This window comes from Eumetopias jubatus, unplaced genomic scaffold (assembly GCF_037043125.1).
Source record: "Eumetopias jubatus isolate StellerSeaLion01/CBP00866 unplaced genomic scaffold, mEumJub1_p1.0 scaffold_3, whole genome shotgun sequence".
Lineage (NCBI taxonomy): Eukaryota > Metazoa > Chordata > Mammalia > Carnivora > Otariidae > Eumetopias > Eumetopias jubatus.
Genome location: NW_028274809.1, coordinates 65,358,278 through 65,378,627, shown reverse-complemented (window position 1 = coordinate 65,378,627; position 20,350 = coordinate 65,358,278). Strand labels below are relative to the sequence as shown.

Below are 20,350 nucleotides of genomic sequence, written 5' to 3'. Positions count from 1 at the left end.
AGAGCAGTTTTCTTTTATAAGCCATTCCCTTTTCTTGGAAGAAGTGAAAGCTACTTACTCAATCCATGTAACACCAGTTCAATTACTGGGAATTTAAAAGTGATAGCTTCCTCTTTTAGTTAATGCACAATAGTTTTATAAACCAATGATTTTCAAACTTTGCTGCACAATCTAATCAAGTGAAAACTTTTAAAAAATCCTGATGACCACACTATGTCCACAAAACAATAAAATCAGAATCTCTGGGAATGGATCCAGGGCATTACTATAGTTTTATTAATTCCCCAGGTTATTCCAATGTGCAGCCAAGTTTGACAACCAGTGTTACATTTAAGTGCTTCTTAAAATTTTAATGTGCATACAAATAACCTGGGGTTATTGTTAAAATGTGGCTTCTACTTCTGTAGGTCTGGGATGGGGTCTAAGAGTCTGCATTAATAACTATCTCCCACGTGATGTCAATGCTACTTGAGTAGCAAGGTTATAGAACAGTGCTATCCAACAGAAATATGATGCATGTCACATATGCAACTTTCTAGTAGCCACATTAAGAGCATAAATAAAAACAGGTGAAATAAATTTTACTAACACATTTTCTTTAACTAAATATATCAAAAATGTCATCATTTTAAATTTCATTCAATATAAAAATTACTAATAAAATAATTTACACTCTTTTAGACTCAAATCCAGTGGGTATTTCCACTTGTAGCACATCTCAAATTGAACCACTCATATTTCAAGTGACCAACAGCCGCATGGGCCTAGAGGCCACCATATTGGACAACACAGTTAATAGACCACTGGATCCCATAAATCCACATCATGAAAACACCAGACTACATTGCATCAATTTTTTAAGGAAAATTTAAAAGCATGGATTACTTACCAATAAGTTTCCAATTAAAATGACCATCATGTAAAAAGGAATACAACCAAATTGGCCTGCTACCTTAAAGCAATCCCATAAAGTCTCTATCCACTCTCCACAGAGAATCCGAAACACATTCAGGTAGGAGTGGAAGAAGTCATGCATGTGCCAGCGTGGGAGTCGACAGTCTTTGTCTATGTTGCAGACACATACTTCATAACTCATACCAAACAGCGTCAGGCCAAGAACAGCAGAAAAGAATGTGAAGATGAACAACAGCAGGATCAAGTCTTTCAGGGCCACCAAGGAGTTATTAAGAATCTGCATCAGAATCTTAAATGTCAGCCAGTATTTTGCCAACTTGAAAATTCTCAACTAATAGAGCAATGCCAGAAACAACAAAAATAAGAAAAAAACAACAAAAAACCTGGTCACTATTTATTATGATGTACATTTAAAATTTTTATCAGCATTATGCACATACACATACAGTCTTTAGTGTAATACTCAGTTTTAAGTATTATTAATACTAACCACTGAAAATTAATTTTTATACAATTCTTAATACATCATACATATTCTGTATTTTTTACACTAGATCCATACATATCTTCTTCTGTTGATCTGTCAATTTCCATTCAATATTATCTGATTATAACTACTTTAGTTTTATGTTTTAATATCTGGTAGGCCAACTATCCATTCTTTGTTTTGCTTTTCACAACACATATAAATGATATTGAAAAGAGTCTGTTAAGTCCTATTAAATTCCGTTGAAGGTTCTATTATGTATTTTCCTTTAAAGTAACATATCAAAAACCAAACTCAGCAGTCTAGGTTTAGTCTGAATATTTCTCTTCTTTTCACCAGATTTTTTATTTCTATTGATACAGGATAGGATTACCTTAAAATTCTAGTCACCATATTACAGTGAACTTAATCATCTAAAACTGAAACATCATTTTTATATATGTTATACCTTCCCCAACTTTTTCTAGTATATAGTTGGCTTTCTGGACTCAAGAGTAGGGCTTCACATTTATCCATGTAAAACTGAATCATTTGTATTCAGTCCATACTAGCCTTTCAGATACTTTGATACTATCTTTTATCATATATATATATATATATATATATATATATATATATATATATAGGTATTTACCAGTCTTGTTTCATCCATAAATTTGATAGGTACATCTCATATATGTTTATCTTACTGATTAGAAAAGTCTACAGGTGAGGACTTAAGACAGTGTTCTGAAGAATTATTTGGATGAGATCAAATCTACTTAATTGTACTTGACTCCTGCTACATTCCTTCACTTCTTACCAGAATATATTACTTATCAAGTACTTAACATTTCCATACACACTCTTCTAATAACATTATTTCCTTGGCTAGTTTTCTAATTCTTACTACCACTCTACATTACAAACATATACTAATTCTTAATAATTTTCATAATAATATTCCCCTGGTCTGACTGGTTTTTTATAAAGTTTTCTAACTCTACATTTAGAAATACCTGATTCCAGTTCCTTAGTTATACACTGGCATTCAGCTTCTGGGACTCCACATTATCCTGTTCCAGGGACAGAGCTGACGGTAACCCTGGTCCTGCTTCCTAAAACTAGACCGTGAATTTGCTACATATGTGAATTATTTCCTTTGAGGCTTTGGTCAAATGATAGCATTGGAAAATGCTTATTCTTCCTGGCACTTTCTAAGCTCTTTACATAAAAATTATTTCATTTATTACTCCAAATGTCCCAATGGGATAGGCATTACTATTTTCCCCATGTTGTGTCTGAGGAAGTGGAGATAAATTTTCATAAAATAAAATTTAGATCTTGGATTCTACTTACCACCCTGAATGTTCGAAAAAGAGCCATTCCATGAATATTTGCTAGATAAAGCTCTGCTAAACCATGGAACACAATCAGGCTATCAAAAATGTTCCAACCCACTTGAAAATACCCGTATGGATGCATTGCAATTATTTTCAAAATCATTTCTGTTGTGAAAATTCCAATAAAAACCTAAACAAAAACAAAACACAGATGAGAATATGCTTCCAATTACACTCTCAGAAACCTCATACACAAAAGCTATAACTTTTCACTGACACATTCTTCACAGTTCCTCTGTCCAAGATCTGGTTAGTTTTGGATTCTGTATTATAAGGATAGACTCAAACATTTTTAATTTAACAATCTAACATCAAACATTGTATACAAAATCCTTAATTATTAAATAAAAACTATCCTGAAAGACAACAAAAGAATATTTAAAGAAGAAAATCTTTTCATTTCCTTTCGGGATATGAAATACATGATAAGATATTTAATGTTTTAAAGTGTAAAAGAATTTAAAAAGTACATATGTGAACCAGGAAAAAAAAACAAAGTAAGCCTATGAACACTGTCTCTTGAAAACTATACTGGCAGAAATGACTAAATTGTTGTATTAGTACCAAGTAAATGTATAATTCAAAACGGGTAACAGTTTGGCAATTTATACTAATACCAAGCAACAAACAACAACCACCATAAAAGCAAAGAAAATTAAACATTGTATATTTTCTTGAATGTGACTTATTTTTAAACTCACAGAAATCTGTTTTGCTTTTTGCATTGTATTGATAAAAAAAGGATAAGTTCCCATCTAAGGCAAAGATAGGTGGCTAGAGCAGACAGGGCAGGTACGGTTGTAGTCAGGATTCGGAATTTAGGTGTCAGTGAGGAACTTGTATTTGTTATTTCACCTCTGCCTTGCTCTGATCTATGGAGCTATGGTACCAAGAGAGGATATGTTTGGGAAGGGACAGGAAATAAATAATATTTCCACTTAACCTAACCGCCAAGCAACTGACTAGAATCTCAGACTTAAATGGCAGAATTTTAAACTTTAGCTACAAACCTATCCGATGATAAGAACACCTACAAACAAAGCAGAGCTGGGGGTGGTTGGTTGTGGAAGTATGAACATAATACTTCATCTGATATGCATATAATGCATTTGTAACATACTTGAGTTATAAAATATAATAATGGGGATTATGATTACTGAAGAAAAGTTGAAATCGCAAATGAAAATAGTGTACAAGAGCCTTACCAGGTTTCCAATGCTGAGAATGTTGTTGGTTTCTTCACTCATTGGATAACATTCCAAGGTCAAAAAACCTATGTTTAGAATTATGCATACAGTAAGGGCAAGATCAGTAAATGGGTCCATTATAATCATATGGATGAGCTCTTTCAATTTTAACCAACAGGGAGAACAATTCCAGATCAAGAAAGTTTTAGCAAATCTATACCAACACAATGGGCATCTCTTCCTGGATTTTTCAGGTTCTGAAATGAAGGAATAAAAAAGTTAAATATTAGCAAATTGTTTAAGTTCTAACTGATAAAATATTTGGCTTTTGCATGCAAAGAAATGTTTAAAACTAGACTTCTGATTTGGAATTAGCAAATAGAAATATTTTGTACTAATAAAAATCAGAGCAAAGCAAATTTCCTCTATTTTGTTCATGCTTGCTGAGTTAGGCAAATGAAATAAGACAAACCGTGTATTAGAAGCAAAACATAGGAGTTTCTCTCAAGAAAACAAATATGGAATAAAGTTGAGAGTATTATGATTTATAATTTCCAGATTTTTATGCTTTACAAAGTAATACCTTTTAATATTGCCCATGATAATGAGTTACTGGTTACATATAAAAAAGCAGACAGTACAGAAAGGATCTTAATGTATTACTGTTATATTATCCAACCTCTATTTTTAGTTATAAGTTAATACTTCTTTGTTGCTTTCAATGTTAAAGAAAATTTCTTAGCACTCTTTGGTGAGTGCTAAGAATGTCTAAAATACCAATGTCTAAAATACCATATGTATGGAATTACTCATTTTAATATTCCTTTCTTTCCTTTCCAATGTCTAAAATATCATGTGTATGGAATTGCTCATTTTAATATTCTTATGTTAGTCCTTAAATTTTTGTTATCATCTAAAATTCTAAAGAAATTGCAGGATTCCTTTAAAGTGAATCTTATGAATAGTACCTTTCATAGTGTCTAAAATTTTTTTACTTTACCTTCCTCATGTCTGATAGCAGCAGTGGCATCATCCAACATATTCAAAGAAGAGATCATAGAAGTTGGTGATCTTTTCTTCATTTCTATTTGTGTGGTCTTGGTCTAAAAAGAAATTAGATGAGTCCAGTGCTGGCTTCTTCCCTTTGTAGATACAAGACTAGAACTATAAGAAGGTTTATAACCTTCTTTAAAATGCTGATTCTTTAGCTCCAGAAATCTTTTTGGGTTTCATCTTTTGCTACTCTTTACACTATAGGCAGTATTAAACTGATATAGGATCATTTGTGTAATGAATGTGTATAACTTGCAACTCAACAAAATCATTTCATACTATGAGGTCAACTATAAAAGGAGGAAATCAGAAAATATTGGTTTTATTACTCATATTTGACAAACCATTCAATGTATACTTTAGGATTATTGCAAAATATCCAGTTGGCAAACATGCTACTGAATAATAGTATTTCTCAAACACCTTAAATTTTTCCTTGAGGGTATTTTATAACTTCGAAAAAAACTATCTTGATAAAATCAAAATTATTTGGTTTTGTGATAATGAAATAATCCTGAATAGTATGTAAAAGAATGGATTTAAAGGAGTTGTTATGTAAGATAATTCCATAAAGGAATTACTTCTTTCTGTCATGTCTCTTGAGTAATGGTTTTAAGATATTCTGTTTTGCAGATATGGTTACACAGAGTTCCAAAGAAGTCCTGCATTAGAAACACATTCTTAGGGTTTGATGTAGATATTACAACTTCTATACCATCATAGTTATCACAAATTGAGTTCAGATGTTTCTAGTGACCAAGTATAAAATTTATATTTGAATTTAAACTCTAAGAAACTGACAATAGTGGGACACCTGGGTGGCTCAGTCAGTTAAGTGTCCAACTCTTGATTTTGGCTCAAGTCATGATCTCAGGGTCATTAGATCGAGCCCTGTATTGGGCTCTGCACTGGGTGTGGAGCCTGCTTAAGATTCTCTCTATCCCTCTCCCTCTGCCCCTCCCCCCTCCATGTGTGCGTATGTGTGAGTGTGTGTGCGCATGCGAAAGAAAAAAACTGACAATGGGTAGATAATATTACACCACAGGGTTTCCAACAGATTTTACATTTGGCATACAAGAGAATGATATTTGTATGTTTGTTAACTTGGTAAATAGGTGTGGCTAAATAGGTGAAATAAATAGTAAATAAATTTGAATAGGCAAGGCTGCTCTGGAACAGAGATAAATGGCATGGGGGTGCTGCTTCACCAACACTAAAGGGATTAGTGGTCGAGGCTCAATGATAACTGATACCCAGCACACCCTGGTTGGCAGGTTCTGCTGTGGTCTTTCTGAAGTGGCATAATAGATATCAAGGAATCATCATATTTATCTCATTCAGTATCTGTCAAGTTCCCTCTAACGTCATAAATACTAAAGTCAGAGGAGGTAAAAAACCAACTCTATTCTATACTGATTCCATCATGAAAATGACAGATTCTTCAGGTGTACAGATCTCTGTTCTCTAATTATTATTTTTTTTTATTGAAAAAGTAAGCTAAAAACTCAGGATGTGAGGTTAATTTATTTACCTTAACTAAACTTACTCCAGAAAGTATTTTTTAACTGACTTACAACGTTACCTAAAATATGTTATAATTTATACAATTTCAAATTTCCATGAGTCAAAAACCAACAGAAGCATAATTGTTCTGTTATTAAGGTCTAACAGGGATTTCCCAGGTGTATCTTCATAAAGATGATACTTGGTGATATACTGAATAATACCCTCTACTAGTCCTAATATAAAGGAATTGCCTCTCCTAGAGATGTTTCTAATAATGACAATGTCTGATGGAATCATCCCAAGAAGGAATTTAGTAAAGATGATCATCTGTGTGGAGTGGGTAGAGTGAGGAGAGTGACAATGTTATTGTTGATGTAGTCACATTTAATTCTCTACTTATTTGGCTTGAACTGTGGATATATTTTAGAATATAAAATGAATAAATTACATACCAGTCTAGTAATATAGTTACCTAAATGGAGCTCTTAAAAATATTGAATGAATGCCCACAAGTTGGCCAACTACTAAGGAAAGGACCATTTTATAATGCAAATTAAGAAGATCGTGACTCAGTAATCTCCTGTTTGGAAGTTTAAGAGCTAATAAGGGCATATCCAAAGTTAAAATTAGACTGGAAAAAGGACCTAGGATTCTTGTTCTCACAACTGGTTTAAATTTTCTGTAGAGAGGAGGTATAAATAAGAAAGAATCCAGTCATATTTCTAGCATTTAGCAATGAGTACCTGAAGTATTCATCCTGGACTCAGATTTGTTCTTTCTACTGCAGCTACACTGGCCTTTTTAATCCTGATTCACTCTGTTCCTTCCCCCTACTTGGCATGGACTCATTATTTAGATCTCAGTTCAAGCGTCAGTTTCTCAGAAAACCCTTTTATTACTCAGGAAAATCCTTTATTATAGGCTCTCAAAACATCATGTTTCTCACTTTTATAGCACTTGCCATGGTTTCATTTATTTATTTATTTTTTTAGTAGAGAATAATACAGTGAATCACCAAGTACCCAATATCCAGGCTTAAAAATTAATAACATTATACCCTTCATTTCTCATGTATTACTCACCCTACTTTATTTAAAATATTTCAGGAAAAATATTTCAAATATCATATTATTCTCAGAATAAACTTTGTAAGACACATAATCACAGTAATAGGATCACAATCAGAAAATCAGTAATTCCTTAATATTATCCAATACTCAGACCATGCTCCATTTTCTTTCATTGCTCAGAAACTTTCTATTTTATTTTATTTGCTCCAATCGAATACAAAAAAGATCCCCATACTGTATTTTGTTCACAGGTCTACTGATTATCTTGTGACTTTATTTCTTCTATATGATTTATTTGTTGATGATAATGGATCACTTATAACTGTAGAATTTTCCACATTCTTGATTTGGCAAATTGTGTCCTTTTAGTGTAATTTAATGTGTTCTTCTTTTTCTTATAGCCTCTAGAAAAAGACAGATCTAGAGGCTTACTAGAATTAGCGCAGATTATGGCAAGAATATATTGTATGTGGTGTTTTATGTCTCCTGTTTCATAACATCAGGAAACACATAATGTCTGGTAGTCGGAGAGGTACAATTTTGTGTTTATGATAATTTTATGCTCTATCTCTACATTAGGCCATTAGCTTCATGAAAATAGATACTATATTTGTATTTATTAACATTTTAAAATCTCCAATGCTTAGTATAATGCCTATCATAGAGTATATTGTCAATAACATCTTATTTAATTAGGTAGATGAGCCATAAGGATGCCATTTTAGATGGGCCAATACTTTTGAAAATACTTATATTCCTACAATTGTATAGATATGATTCTCTTCTCGAGGTTTGGACAGCGACTGGCAATTTTTAAGAAAGTTTCATCTGCCACCTGTGTATTTGATGGAATAAAATAGTGAAAAAAGAAATAAAGTGTTGAGAAATCAGATACCAATAATTACAAGTCAAACTTTGCAACTGGAACTCCTCAATAAAGACAAAATTTGAGGATTCATGAAGATGCTTATCATATGTGTGGAACATAGTCGACACTCAATAAATATTATACACTATTATTACTATTATCATTATTATTATTTTAATTGCCCCTAAAAGGGCGATTTAGTCAAAGACCTAAGAGTTTTATGTTGATGGAGTAGTCTCCATTATGTACTGCTGTGCCTTCTTGTGTTTCCTATAATTAGCCATTTACATTTTTTTCAGTTGCTCAGTATACTCTAAGCACTGCCAAATGCTTTACAAGAATTTATTTCACTTGGGGCACCTGGGTGGCTCAGTTGTTAAGCGTCTGCCTTCGGCTCAGGTCATGATCCCAGGGTCCTGGGATCGAGCCCCGCATTGGACTCCCTGCTGCGTGGGAAGCCTGCTTCTCCCTCTCCCACTCCCCCTGCTTGTGTTCCCTCTCTCACTGTGTTTCTCTCTCTGTCAAATAAATAAATAAATAATCTTTAAAAAAAGAATTTATTTCATTTGAATCTCACATCAACCTATGAGACAGATTCTACAATTATATACATCTTGCGGATAAAGAAGACGAAGTTCAGAAAGGTTAACAGACTTGGCAAATATCATACATCTATCAAGTGGCTAAAATAGACTGAAATCTATATTTATCTGACTGCAAAACTGTGCTTTTAGCCAATATGATCTACTGCTTTGCTACAATGTGAGAATATGAAGCATCTAAGTAATCTCTCAGTAATTCCAACATCAGAATTAGAATCTGATTAGTCTTAAATCAGATAAGTCACCTAAAGGGTCCTCAATATGTGCCATTATAAATTCTTCTCTTTCCCGTATTTTCTTAAGTATAAATAAAAAATGGAAAAAAAGTAAATCTTGTGAAATGACCTTCACTCTTACTTCCCCAAAAAAGGTTTTCATGACAAAATATTCTAGTACTCTTCCAGGAAAAGAAATCCTTTACAATTGAAAGATTTTAATTAAAACCAGAAAGTCTTCATGTGATCCAAAGCAGCCAAATGAATGGAGATATTAATAAATTGGGAAAAAATTCAAGTTCTTCCTAAGCAGAGTTAATAGGGCATCTCATCTTGGGATAAGAGAAGTATTGTGTTCTTGGATATATTTGTGTGTAGCCCTTGACATTTGAAATACCACTTCAAAATAAATTACACATTCAACATATCATTCAGACCATAATCATTCCATCAGAAGGACCCCACACTCATTTCTAGAGACAGAAATCTTTTGTAATTTTTTCTGTGACTTACTCATGGGTGGTATAATGGCTATATTCAATAGCTTTTTTTATACATGTTTTCTTCATACTGTCTATAATTGCTTCTTGTTTCAATGGTATGCATGTTATGAACCATGTAGATACAGCATCTATCAACAGATACTAGATGATTGGTATAATCCTACGTCATGTTATTCAGTTCCCACGTTTTTAGTAGAATTACTTTTCTAGAGCTTCTTCATTGATGATGACTTAAAAAAGTTTTATATGTAGGGAAGTTAACTTTTTCCCCCTTTTGACCCAGAAGTTACCTTTGATATTAATGAACATCTTAGCCAGCCTTACTATGCGTTCCACTTAGTGCCTGAGTGTATCTTGGCTCTTTACCTTCCCCATCTCTTTTTATCCTCTTCCATATGACAGGGTCTCAGTATAGCTTCTTTCTATCCTTTGTCTGCTCCCTTAGTCTGTCATTTTTCCATCGAGTTTGCTTCTTTTTTCCAGTGTAAACAATCTTTATGAGCAGGTGTTGAAAATGCAAAATAGTAACAAATCTAGAGTGGAATGGAAAAGGAGGCAGGGCATGGCTCCCTCTCCCAAGTGAAGTCCTGTAACTAGGCCACTCCAGTCAAGGAACACTCAACTTGACTGTGGCCACTTTGGGCCCAGCACCCTCCAAAGACCAAGATCCTAGGCAAGAGGGTTCTTTACAACACAGGGGAAGGGAGCAACACCTGGAACAGGCAGGGGCTGTAACCTACCCTAGGCCACTTGGCTCCTGCCCACCATACACCTCTACAGCTCCAGGTAGGGGTATTAGGAGACTGGGCTAAACCTATTCCTCCCCCAGCTAAGAAGGAAGTATGAGATTGCCAGGTCCTACTGAATATAAGAAAGCTACTTCTGGTTGCTTTCCTGGGTCCTCTTCCTTAATACACTTATGGCACAATTTTGATTTTTTAAAAATAATTTCTACAACTTCTTTAATGTTACTTCTATCAATACTTTTAAGATTCATAGATTGAATCTTTTGCTATGAGGGTAAAAACCTGAAAATAAACTCAAAAAACAACACTAAAATAATTGAAAATTAGAGTAAAACTTTACTAAGTTTTACTAATCATGGATTTAATTATTGCATGGATAAATAATTCCTTACATAAAGATGCATAGTGCATTTCTTCTCGAAAGAGCTAGAAAGACAGTAAGTGCATTTGTTTGCTCTTTTTACAACTTCAGTATTATACTTTAAATCCATGCTTTCAGTACTTCACGATTTCTAAATTATGGAAGGCATTATCACTTTTGAGTTGAATACTGAAATTTTTCAGTTAATTCTGATGTACTATCTGAAGCAAGTTTGGGAATTAATAAACTAAACCTGCATTAAAAGAAGTCAAGTTTGGGAAAACTAGTATATCCATCATTTATCATCAGTAGTAATACACACTTTGGAACAAAAAATTGTCTGTCTTAAAGAAATATTTAAAGATGTTGATCACTCTTAACAGTGCACTGAGGAAATAATGTTGAGTAGCAAAAGTGAGCCCACTTATCAAGATCCCCGTTGATCTTCTTACCATGTACAACACAGATACTGAGCACCAAGTAGAAAGCAATATACTCCGAAGAGAGAAAATAACTCAAATGCTGTGATTCTGTGAAGTACTAAGAAAAATTTATACCTCAGCTGCTTCGTCTCCTTCTTGAAGTGCTTTTAAAGTCTGCTGAAATTTTAGCTCAATCTTCTTAGCTTTTTCGGCAGCTTTCTGCTTTTCTTCTTCATAGGACATAGCAAGTATGCCCAAGAACAAACTTGCTATGTAAAAAGCAAACCAAAAGCTTATCACAACAAAAAATATCATGTAGACCTTCCCAGAAGCATAAAGGATCTAAGGAGAGTTGGAAAACAAGACAAAAGAGGAAAACATTATTTTTCTTCCTGTAATCTCCTATTTTAAAATGAAAAAAATGAACTTTTATTATTAAAATAATTTAGTTGTAAGTGGAATGTAATCACAGGACAGTTTTACTGGCTCTACCTGAAGAAATAAGAGGAAAGTTCTTCAATTTTAGATATATATGTAAGGTACAAAATGCATGATACAAAACCAAAGAAAGAATTCAGTTAGGCATCTGGCTTTTAGGTCTTCACTAACAGAGAAAACATATTGAAAGGAAAACATTGTCATTTCTCAATTAAGAAAGCTGGACAGTCCAAAGTAAAGACTATTTCCTTTAGGGGTGCCTGGGTGGCTCAGTCGTTAAGCGTCTGCCTTCGGCTCAGGTCATGGTCCCAGGATCCTGGGATCGAGCCCCACATCGGGCTCCCTGCTCCGCGGGAAGCCTGCTTCTCCCTCTCCCACTCCCCCTGCCTGTGTTCCCTCTCTCGCTGTGTCTCTCTCTGTCAAATAAATAAAATCTTAAAAAATAAAAATAAAAAAGAGTATTTCCTTTACAGTAAAATCTTTAAATATATGAAGCTTAGCAAAAGTCAGAGAACGAATATTTAGAGATTAGTTTCTTCTTATTATTACTTTATGAAAACATCATAACAAGGTACAAAATTAGATCTATTCAAAGAGGTGGGAAACAGGAAAATTTTTCTGTCAGAATACCTGCTTTGGTGAAGGATATTTAGACAAATCACATGGGAAAGTCATATAATTCACTTATTGCAGTCATTTATGGATAGAAAAAAAACCAAGATTTTAGATTTCAAAACTGAGCACGGACTAGCTTTTATTTCATAATAATTACCTAAGATAGATGAGAGAATTTAAAAATTTTAAAAATTCTAAGTAATTTATACAATCCACTATATAAGTAATATTGGCCACTGATTTATCATTAATTAAAAGTATATAAACAAGGGCGCCTGGGTGGCTCAGATGGTAAGCGTCTGCCTTCAGCTCAGGTCATGATCCCAGGGTCCTGGGATCGAGTCCTGCATCGGGCTCCCTGCCCCTTGGGAGCCTGCTTCTCCCTCTGCCTCTCTCTCTCTCTCTCTCTGTCTCTGTCTCTCATTAATAAATAAATAAAATCTTTAAAAAAATAAATAAAAGTATATAAACAAAATCTAAAAAATACAGATGAGACTAGTGTTAATTTTTAAGTATCCACTTGAATCAATAGATAAGTATTATTTACAGAAAATATTATATTGATACAACAAAGTTAAAAATGTTTACAGATTAGTAAGTTCTAACATTCAATCAAAAATAATTTCTTATTAATATATGTATACTTATCTTGAAAAGTATTTTTAATAAACCTTATTTCCCCAAAGAGTCACCTATTTAGGATCTGGTTAACTATTTTTCCCACTGAACTAGCTATCATCTACAGTAGTACATTCAAGAGTTAGTAATAGATATTATGGGATATACTGCCCGCCATGCACATTAATAAATACTTTGCTTATTATTTCATTAATTCTGGCAGAACATTTATGTGGTATTTACTATTATTTCTTATATGCAGAAGAAAGATGAAAATTAGGCAAAATGACATGTCGAAGATCTCACAACTATGGAGAAAGGCCTGAATCCAAAACTTTTGCTTTTCCTACTATATGAAGCTGGTGGAGGATAAAAGAATACACTTTTATGATGATGGAAAAGTATACACATTCTGGTTCTAGTATATTTTAGTTTAAAATTGGGGTAATTATGGCATCAAAGCCTAGGTTTGTTATGAAAATCAAGTGAAGCAGTGCATGTGAAGATGCACTTAATCTATGGCAAATGCAGTTAAGGCTAACTATTATTAAACATAACATTGTGTTTATGTCCATGAGGACTGGCACTTTGTTTTGTTCATTTCTGTACCCATGGTGTATCAAAGAGTATTTGGATCAAATAAATATTTGATGAATGAGTAGAGAATTGTATTCTCTAAAACATAAGCTACATTCTTTGGGAATAATTGCTGACTTTCCCTAGCCATAGTCAGTTCAGTGTGGGGCAATGCTGAGAGCACAAATCCAATCCAAATCAAAGCAGACCTTCTCTACACTGGTCAATAACAAGAGTACAATACTGATGAAAGTCCTATGTGGACTCCACCAGGGTACTCCCATACTGATTTTTCATTTCACTACTAGTGGGAAAGGATTTCCTTTAGACCAATTCTAACAAGAAAATTAGCTAACATACTTTGAGGGCTGTAACCAAAAAACAAAACATTACATAAAGTGATACAATTTATAAATATTCACTTATATTTTGTTTATTAAAATTTCATTAAGAATTTCTATGTGTTTGATGCTGAGAACTCAAAAATTAAAATGAGATAAAAAAACTTCTTCTCAGGTAGCATATCTCCAGTGGGAGAAATTACTGAACAAGAAATTAAAATAACCACACTTAGGGACGCCTGGGTGGCTCAGTCAGTTAGGCGTCTGACTCTTGATTTCAGCTCAGGTCATGACCTCAGGCTTGTGGGTTCAAGTCTTGTGTGAGCTTCCATGCTGGGCATGGTGCCTCCTCAGGATTCTCTCTCTCACTGTCCTTCCCCTTCTCCTCCCGTGTGCATGCGTGAGTGCATGCTCTCACTTTCTCTCTCTCTCTCTCTTTCAAAAATAAACCAATAAAATAAAATAACTACAATTAGAGACAATTATACAGTGCCATGGTATTCTGGTGTAGGACTTGCCTAGCCATGAAAGGAGCGTTTGGGGAAAAGCTCAAGATTTCTTCTGGGTTTGAGGTATGAATTTGAGGTATGAGACTGAAGATAGAAACTTGAATTTAGGGGACAACATACATTGAAACAAAAAATTATGGGAAAAAGCTCACTTAGGAAACCGCAAAGTTTTTCTATACTTAAATAACGCAGAGAGTGAGTATATATTGGAATATCATTAGAAAATACATCTGGAGAACTATGCAGAAACTAGATCTTAAAGGGCACTATAAACCATGCATTTGGACTTTGAACTTCATCCCATAGGAATGCAGAAACCTCTGAAGGATTTTTAGAAGTAGGATAACATGATAAGATTATTTTAGAAATAAGTCCCTAGTGTTGCGGAGGAGGCATTGATACTTGTCAAAGTTTGCAAAATAACCATATAAATAAATACTCGCCTTATAAAATTAGAAAAATATAGTTTGCATTTTAAAAAGTCATTTTAATATTTTCATGTATTTCTTTTATTAGAAATATAATTGTACTGCATGTCTGTGTAGTTTACTTGATTTTCACTTAATAACATGCCATGAACCTTTGTGCTAAAAGTCCTATCATTATTAATGGCCTGTACAAGTCATTACACACACACACACACACACACACACACACACACACCATGATTTATCTATCTAGTCATAAAAAGTATAGAGCGTTCTCCTTCAACTGTACATACTTTGGAAACTTAAGGTAATTTATTTTATCTAATATACTTTGATATTAACTATGCTGCTAAACTAACATTGCATATTCCACCGTGATGAAACTTCTCTCAGAAAAACCAAATCACCATTCTAATGTGTATTATATCTTTCTGAGAAACTATGGCACATAAATCATCAGTTATGAAGAGAGACTCTCAGAATTTGATTTCAAATCTCACAACGGCAAACTTTCTGTTATAATCAGAGCGTGATTAAATATTACAGGGGAATGAGAAGAAATAGAAGAGTTGAAGTGAAATACACATTGTAGGCATTGAATAAACAATTTCTTAATACATGGTAATCTCACAGGTTCAAATTTTTTGACAGAAGAATTAGTACTTGCCAATGCTCTTTCCTTAGTTAATATCAAATGTGTGATAGCATAGAGCCCGGCAGTGATCTCTAGAAGATACATGTGTTGTAACTTGGGAGAGTTTACCCAACCTCTCTGATCTTAGTGTCTTCACATAAAAAGCATATATAGTTTGGTCTTGCAGGATTGTTTCAAAGATTAAATGAGATATACATCAGGGCACAGACTTGGGCCCAGTGTTAGCATACAGTTTGACATTCAGTAATTCTGATTCCCTTTTCTTCTGTCCTCAAATTCTTCTCCCCATAGAAATTTAATAAACCATGTTACATTCGACCATTATTTTAGAAGGGAGGAGCGTGGCACCATTTTTATGTGCACTGCAGATTCTCTCCGTTCTTACCTGATGATAAAGTGCTTCAGGGTAATCCTGTGTCATTAACCGAAACAGGGCAAGTAAGGCCCAGCCAAAAGTGTCAAAATTTGTGAAGCCATAATCAGGATTTGTGCCAGCTTTCACACACACATATCCTTCAGGACACTGACTAAAGAAAACAAAGGAAAGAAAACCTGCTTACTCTTAGGTAACTTTCAGATTATGGCCAAATCATAAATACAGAATACCCACCCTTTTGAATAGTAAAGAGCTCTTTCTTCCACAGGAATTAGTCTAAACAAAGCCCAGTGAAAAAGCAGCCAATGAGGTAGATTTTAAGTTAATATAAGTGAACAGTGGTAACTAATCTAGAAGGAAAAAGGGCCTCACAAATGGTTTTTTGCCAAGCCTTGTTAAAGATTTCTTTGCTACACAGTATCCAAGTGAAAGCATACGTGATGGGAAATAACAGTCATAAAATGAAGCTGCAGTCCTGGAGAGTTTAATTTTCAAATGCTCTCACCTCAAGCCCTTGGATCCCATTTTTTAAGGGTGAGAAAACACTTATCACATTGATAATTTATAAGCAGCACTTGCACTTTGGTAGAAAGATCAGATTAAAGATTTATCTCATTTCCTTTCGTGGACTCTTCATACTTTTATCTTCTGGGGGCTTGAGTATTGTGATTGGTTATTACAGTGGTGGCCAAATAAATCATGCTTCCCTCTATCCACACTCTTGTGTAGTTTCTGCCAATGTTATTCTGGCCATGTGACTTGTTTTGGACTTTTGTTAATAGTTAACAAACGTGATGCAAAGAGAGGTTTCAAATGTCCTTGTGCATTGAGGCTTGTGAAATTGCTGACCCACAGAATCTGAACAAATACATTTTCTTCCTGTCTTAAGGCACTAACTTTTGGGATTGTTTACCATGCAGCAAGGTATGATGCCTACAGGTGAAACATTGCATGACTTTCTCTTTTGATCTTTGAAATACATCCCTGTGATTCTGATTATCCACGATCAGATAATTCCAACAAACATCTCAGGTCATATTTGAGTTTCGGATGTCCATGAAAAGGGTTAGCTGGAGTGTGATGTGGCAGACACAGTGAGATGGGTTCACAATAACGACTTGAGAACAGAATGGAAGCCCACTGCCGGGCAGCGTAGAACAAGAGACAAAATGTCTAAATCAAATGAATATATAAACTACATTAACTCACGCTCCTCTACCCCCATATGACTTTTGTTAATTTGGGTCCCAGAGCCTAAGAAGGAGCGGAGTCTATAGTGGGCATCAAATCATTTCCATCTGAGGAAAGTCACATAAAGCATTACGGGAATGCTAGTACGGCTGAGAAGCACTGTATTTCTACTTTCTTTTCTCTTCATTTGAAATTATAGGACAGTAAGACTTGAGAGTTTTGTCATACCACTGAAGAATTATTTATAAGTACAATTTTAAGAGCAATAAAAGTTTTATTAATGTAAATTATAGTCATAAAAGATATATAAGCTATAAAAATAAGTGAAATAACAGCGTATCTTTCCTATTTCTTCTCTTCAAAGGCTTCTGGGCCAAGAAAAGTTTATATTATCTTTCTTGATAATTCCCACTAGCTCTGGGGTGCACAGAAAACAAAAAATCAGACCTTTATTAAGTCCCAGCCTTGCCATTTGCTAACCTCATGACCTTGAATAAGTCATGTAAGTAGTCAGTTTATTGCTTTTTCCTATAAAATCAGGGTAATAGTATTCCATGGTGTATGCTTCTCAGCATGGTTTTAATGATAAAATGAGATAATGTAATCAAATGAGAAACATCAGCCAAAGCAATAATCTTTCAATAAATACTATGGATCCATGATACTAGCTTGATACAAGAACACTAACCCCACTTACCCAGCATCTGTTCTGTTACCACAAAGAAGAGCATATCTTTCTCCTTCCAAATAATAAAAGTTTTCTGTTTCTGAAAAAAGGAAAGAAATTATATTCTATTATCTAATTCTGAGTGAAGAGCATATCTGATATCCATTTAGATCTGCATAGAAAATGAACATCTCTCTCGATAGTGAAAAGGGAGGAACATACAGCTCACCCCCTTTTTTTTTTTTATCTACAAGATTATCCCAGCATGTGATGCACAGGCCAAAAGATGTCTGGCAATCCACCTACTTCACTGCCCCAAAAGTGACAAACCCCAGCATAAAAAGAGGAGAATCACTTTCAAAATTAGAGTTCTGGAAAATGAATACTAACCAGCCAGGTATGACCAGAACCCTGAAGGAAAAATTCCCAAGACTAAAGTGTTTGAAAGCTGAGGACCTTTTCTCTTTATTTTGTTTTTTAAGATTATTTATTTATTTATTTATTTGACAGAGAGATAAAGAGAGAGCACAAGTAGTCACAGCGGCAGGCAGAGGGAGAGGGAGAAGCAGGCTCACGGAGCAGGGAGCCCGATGCAAGGCTCGATCCAAGGAGCCTGGGATCATGACCTGAGCCGAAGGCAGACGATTAACCGACTGAGCCACCCAGGCGCCCTGAGGACCTTTTCTTCCAAGGGTTTATTCCTAATGATCTTCCTTAACAGAAGACCATTTTTCTGTCTCTAGGTTTAAATGCCATCCTCCTATTTTCGAAGCTTATTTTTCTCCATTGAGCATCCAGTGCCAGTTACTCACCCTGATGTCACCTAATTCCCACCACAATCCCAACTAATCTGAATCATAGCCCATAGAATTTATTCGGGTATCCTTATCTGCTGTCATTCAAAATGTAAATTGTGTATTTACAGATATGAGCTACCAGGGTTGGGAACATGCATGCTTAGGAGCATTGATTTTAGGTTCTGAATTCAAATCACAGAGATCCAACACATGAGATCAGTCCTGAATGTGTGTGTGTATGTATAAAATTGTATACATATACATATGTACATACACACACACAAAACTGAATTACTCTAGTCTCAAATAATGTCACTTTAACTTGTTACAGAAAATAATTTTAGAAGAAGTTTTAAATTATAGTTAGGAACAATTGATCAGATCTTTTAAGTGGCAGTCAAAACTAAATGAAATTTGACATTACTAGAAGAGGGCACTCCCAAATACTCTTCTAAATTTAAGGACTCTGACATGGCAATTCGGTTAAATAATATTTTACAAATATAATATTTTCAGCAGGTCCTAACAGATTTTAAGAGGAAATGGAATGACTAGAATTGAACAAATTTTAAAGTGGTAATCTTTAAAAAGTGATTTCTTTATAATATAAATTATGCTTTAACTAAGATGAAAAGAACCTGGACTTTGTTTAGCAATACAATGAAGTAGTAAAAATTGTTTATTTTTTATATAATTTGTATATTTTTGTTATAACCAAAGAAACCAAAGAGTATTTCAACTGGAATCTAAGATTTAACGTCTATTTTCTGTTGCCCTCACCACTAGAATCAAGAACATGAAATAGACACATATAATAAGGAAACATTTCACATACTCACATACCAAAAATTTGTATTATTTGCATCATAATGATATTAAGGGGTAAACTAAAGAGTAAAATTCATTAAGATTTGTTTTGGAACTTATTATATCCAAATACAAGTAAAATTAATGTAAGGGGACTACATAAGATTTATCAACAATTTAAATTATTCGTTTAAAATATACTTTTATATTTTTCTAAATACTGTCAGAGGACCTGATAGTAGTATGCTAGAACATTTACTGAATTTCTCTGAACGTCCATTTTTCTGTTTGTAACAGGGGTCATTCACTTCTCTGCAGGATTGTGGTGAAGATATATGATCAGGCATGTGTATTACTTATATATAGATTACTTATATATAGGAGCTAAGCAATATTTATTCTGGCATTATTACTATTTGCCTAAAGTATGTTTATTATTTACCAAAGGATAACTCAAAACATTTAAAATGAACAGCAGTAACTGAACTCCAACAACAGTAGGAATTTCTATAATGTAGTCTATTTTTTATTTATAAGGTCATTTTAAAATTTCTAATGAAAATGCAAATAAGACTTTGGTCATATTTTAAAGGATGAAATTTGCGAAATTTAGCAATTTCAAACTTAGGTTTCCCTTACTGAACTGTCTGAAGATTGGAATTTTGCAATTCTGATAAATGAAACTGATCCAAATCAGCACAGGTTTCCCCCACTATCAGAAAGTAGAGCCTTCCTAATGAAAACTTTTGTGAACGGAAATGGCCTAAAGCAAAGAAGCAATTACCATTAGCTTATAGGGAAAAATTTGTGCGCATCCCCAGGACCCAAACATAACCTCTCTTCAGCTTTTTTGATACGTTAGGACACATCTTGCTAACAGATGCACAAAATAAATTGAGATAAAGCATAGGTGCTCACAGACACAATTCAAAGCTATGGCAGCTTGATGCTGGGAGGCTGGGTGTGGTTCCAGGGGAAGGAGCTTTGGTCCTGCCGCTCTCCCTAATGCTACCTT

The 20,350-nt window shown here is 34.1% G+C and overlaps 1 protein-coding gene across 1 annotated transcript in view; it reads right to left on the bottom strand.

Annotated features, from left to right (window-relative positions):
- The window catches only part of SCN7A (sodium voltage-gated channel alpha subunit 7), a 59,176-nt gene that overhangs the window by 25,422 nt on the left and 13,404 nt on the right, over positions 1 to 20,350 (bottom strand). Inside the window, exons 7-13 of the mRNA XM_028125096.2 lie at positions 17,762 to 17,831; positions 15,883 to 16,024; positions 11,453 to 11,659; positions 4,972 to 5,074; positions 3,990 to 4,228; positions 2,741 to 2,914; positions 890 to 1,246 (exon numbers count right to left, since the gene is read on the bottom strand). Of these exons, the coding sequence (XP_027980897.1) occupies positions 890 to 1,246; positions 2,741 to 2,914; positions 3,990 to 4,228; positions 4,972 to 5,074; positions 11,453 to 11,659; positions 15,883 to 16,024; positions 17,762 to 17,831 (1,292 nt within the window). The remainder of the gene's footprint in view (positions 1 to 889; positions 1,247 to 2,740; positions 2,915 to 3,989; positions 4,229 to 4,971; positions 5,075 to 11,452; positions 11,660 to 15,882; positions 16,025 to 17,761; positions 17,832 to 20,350) is intronic.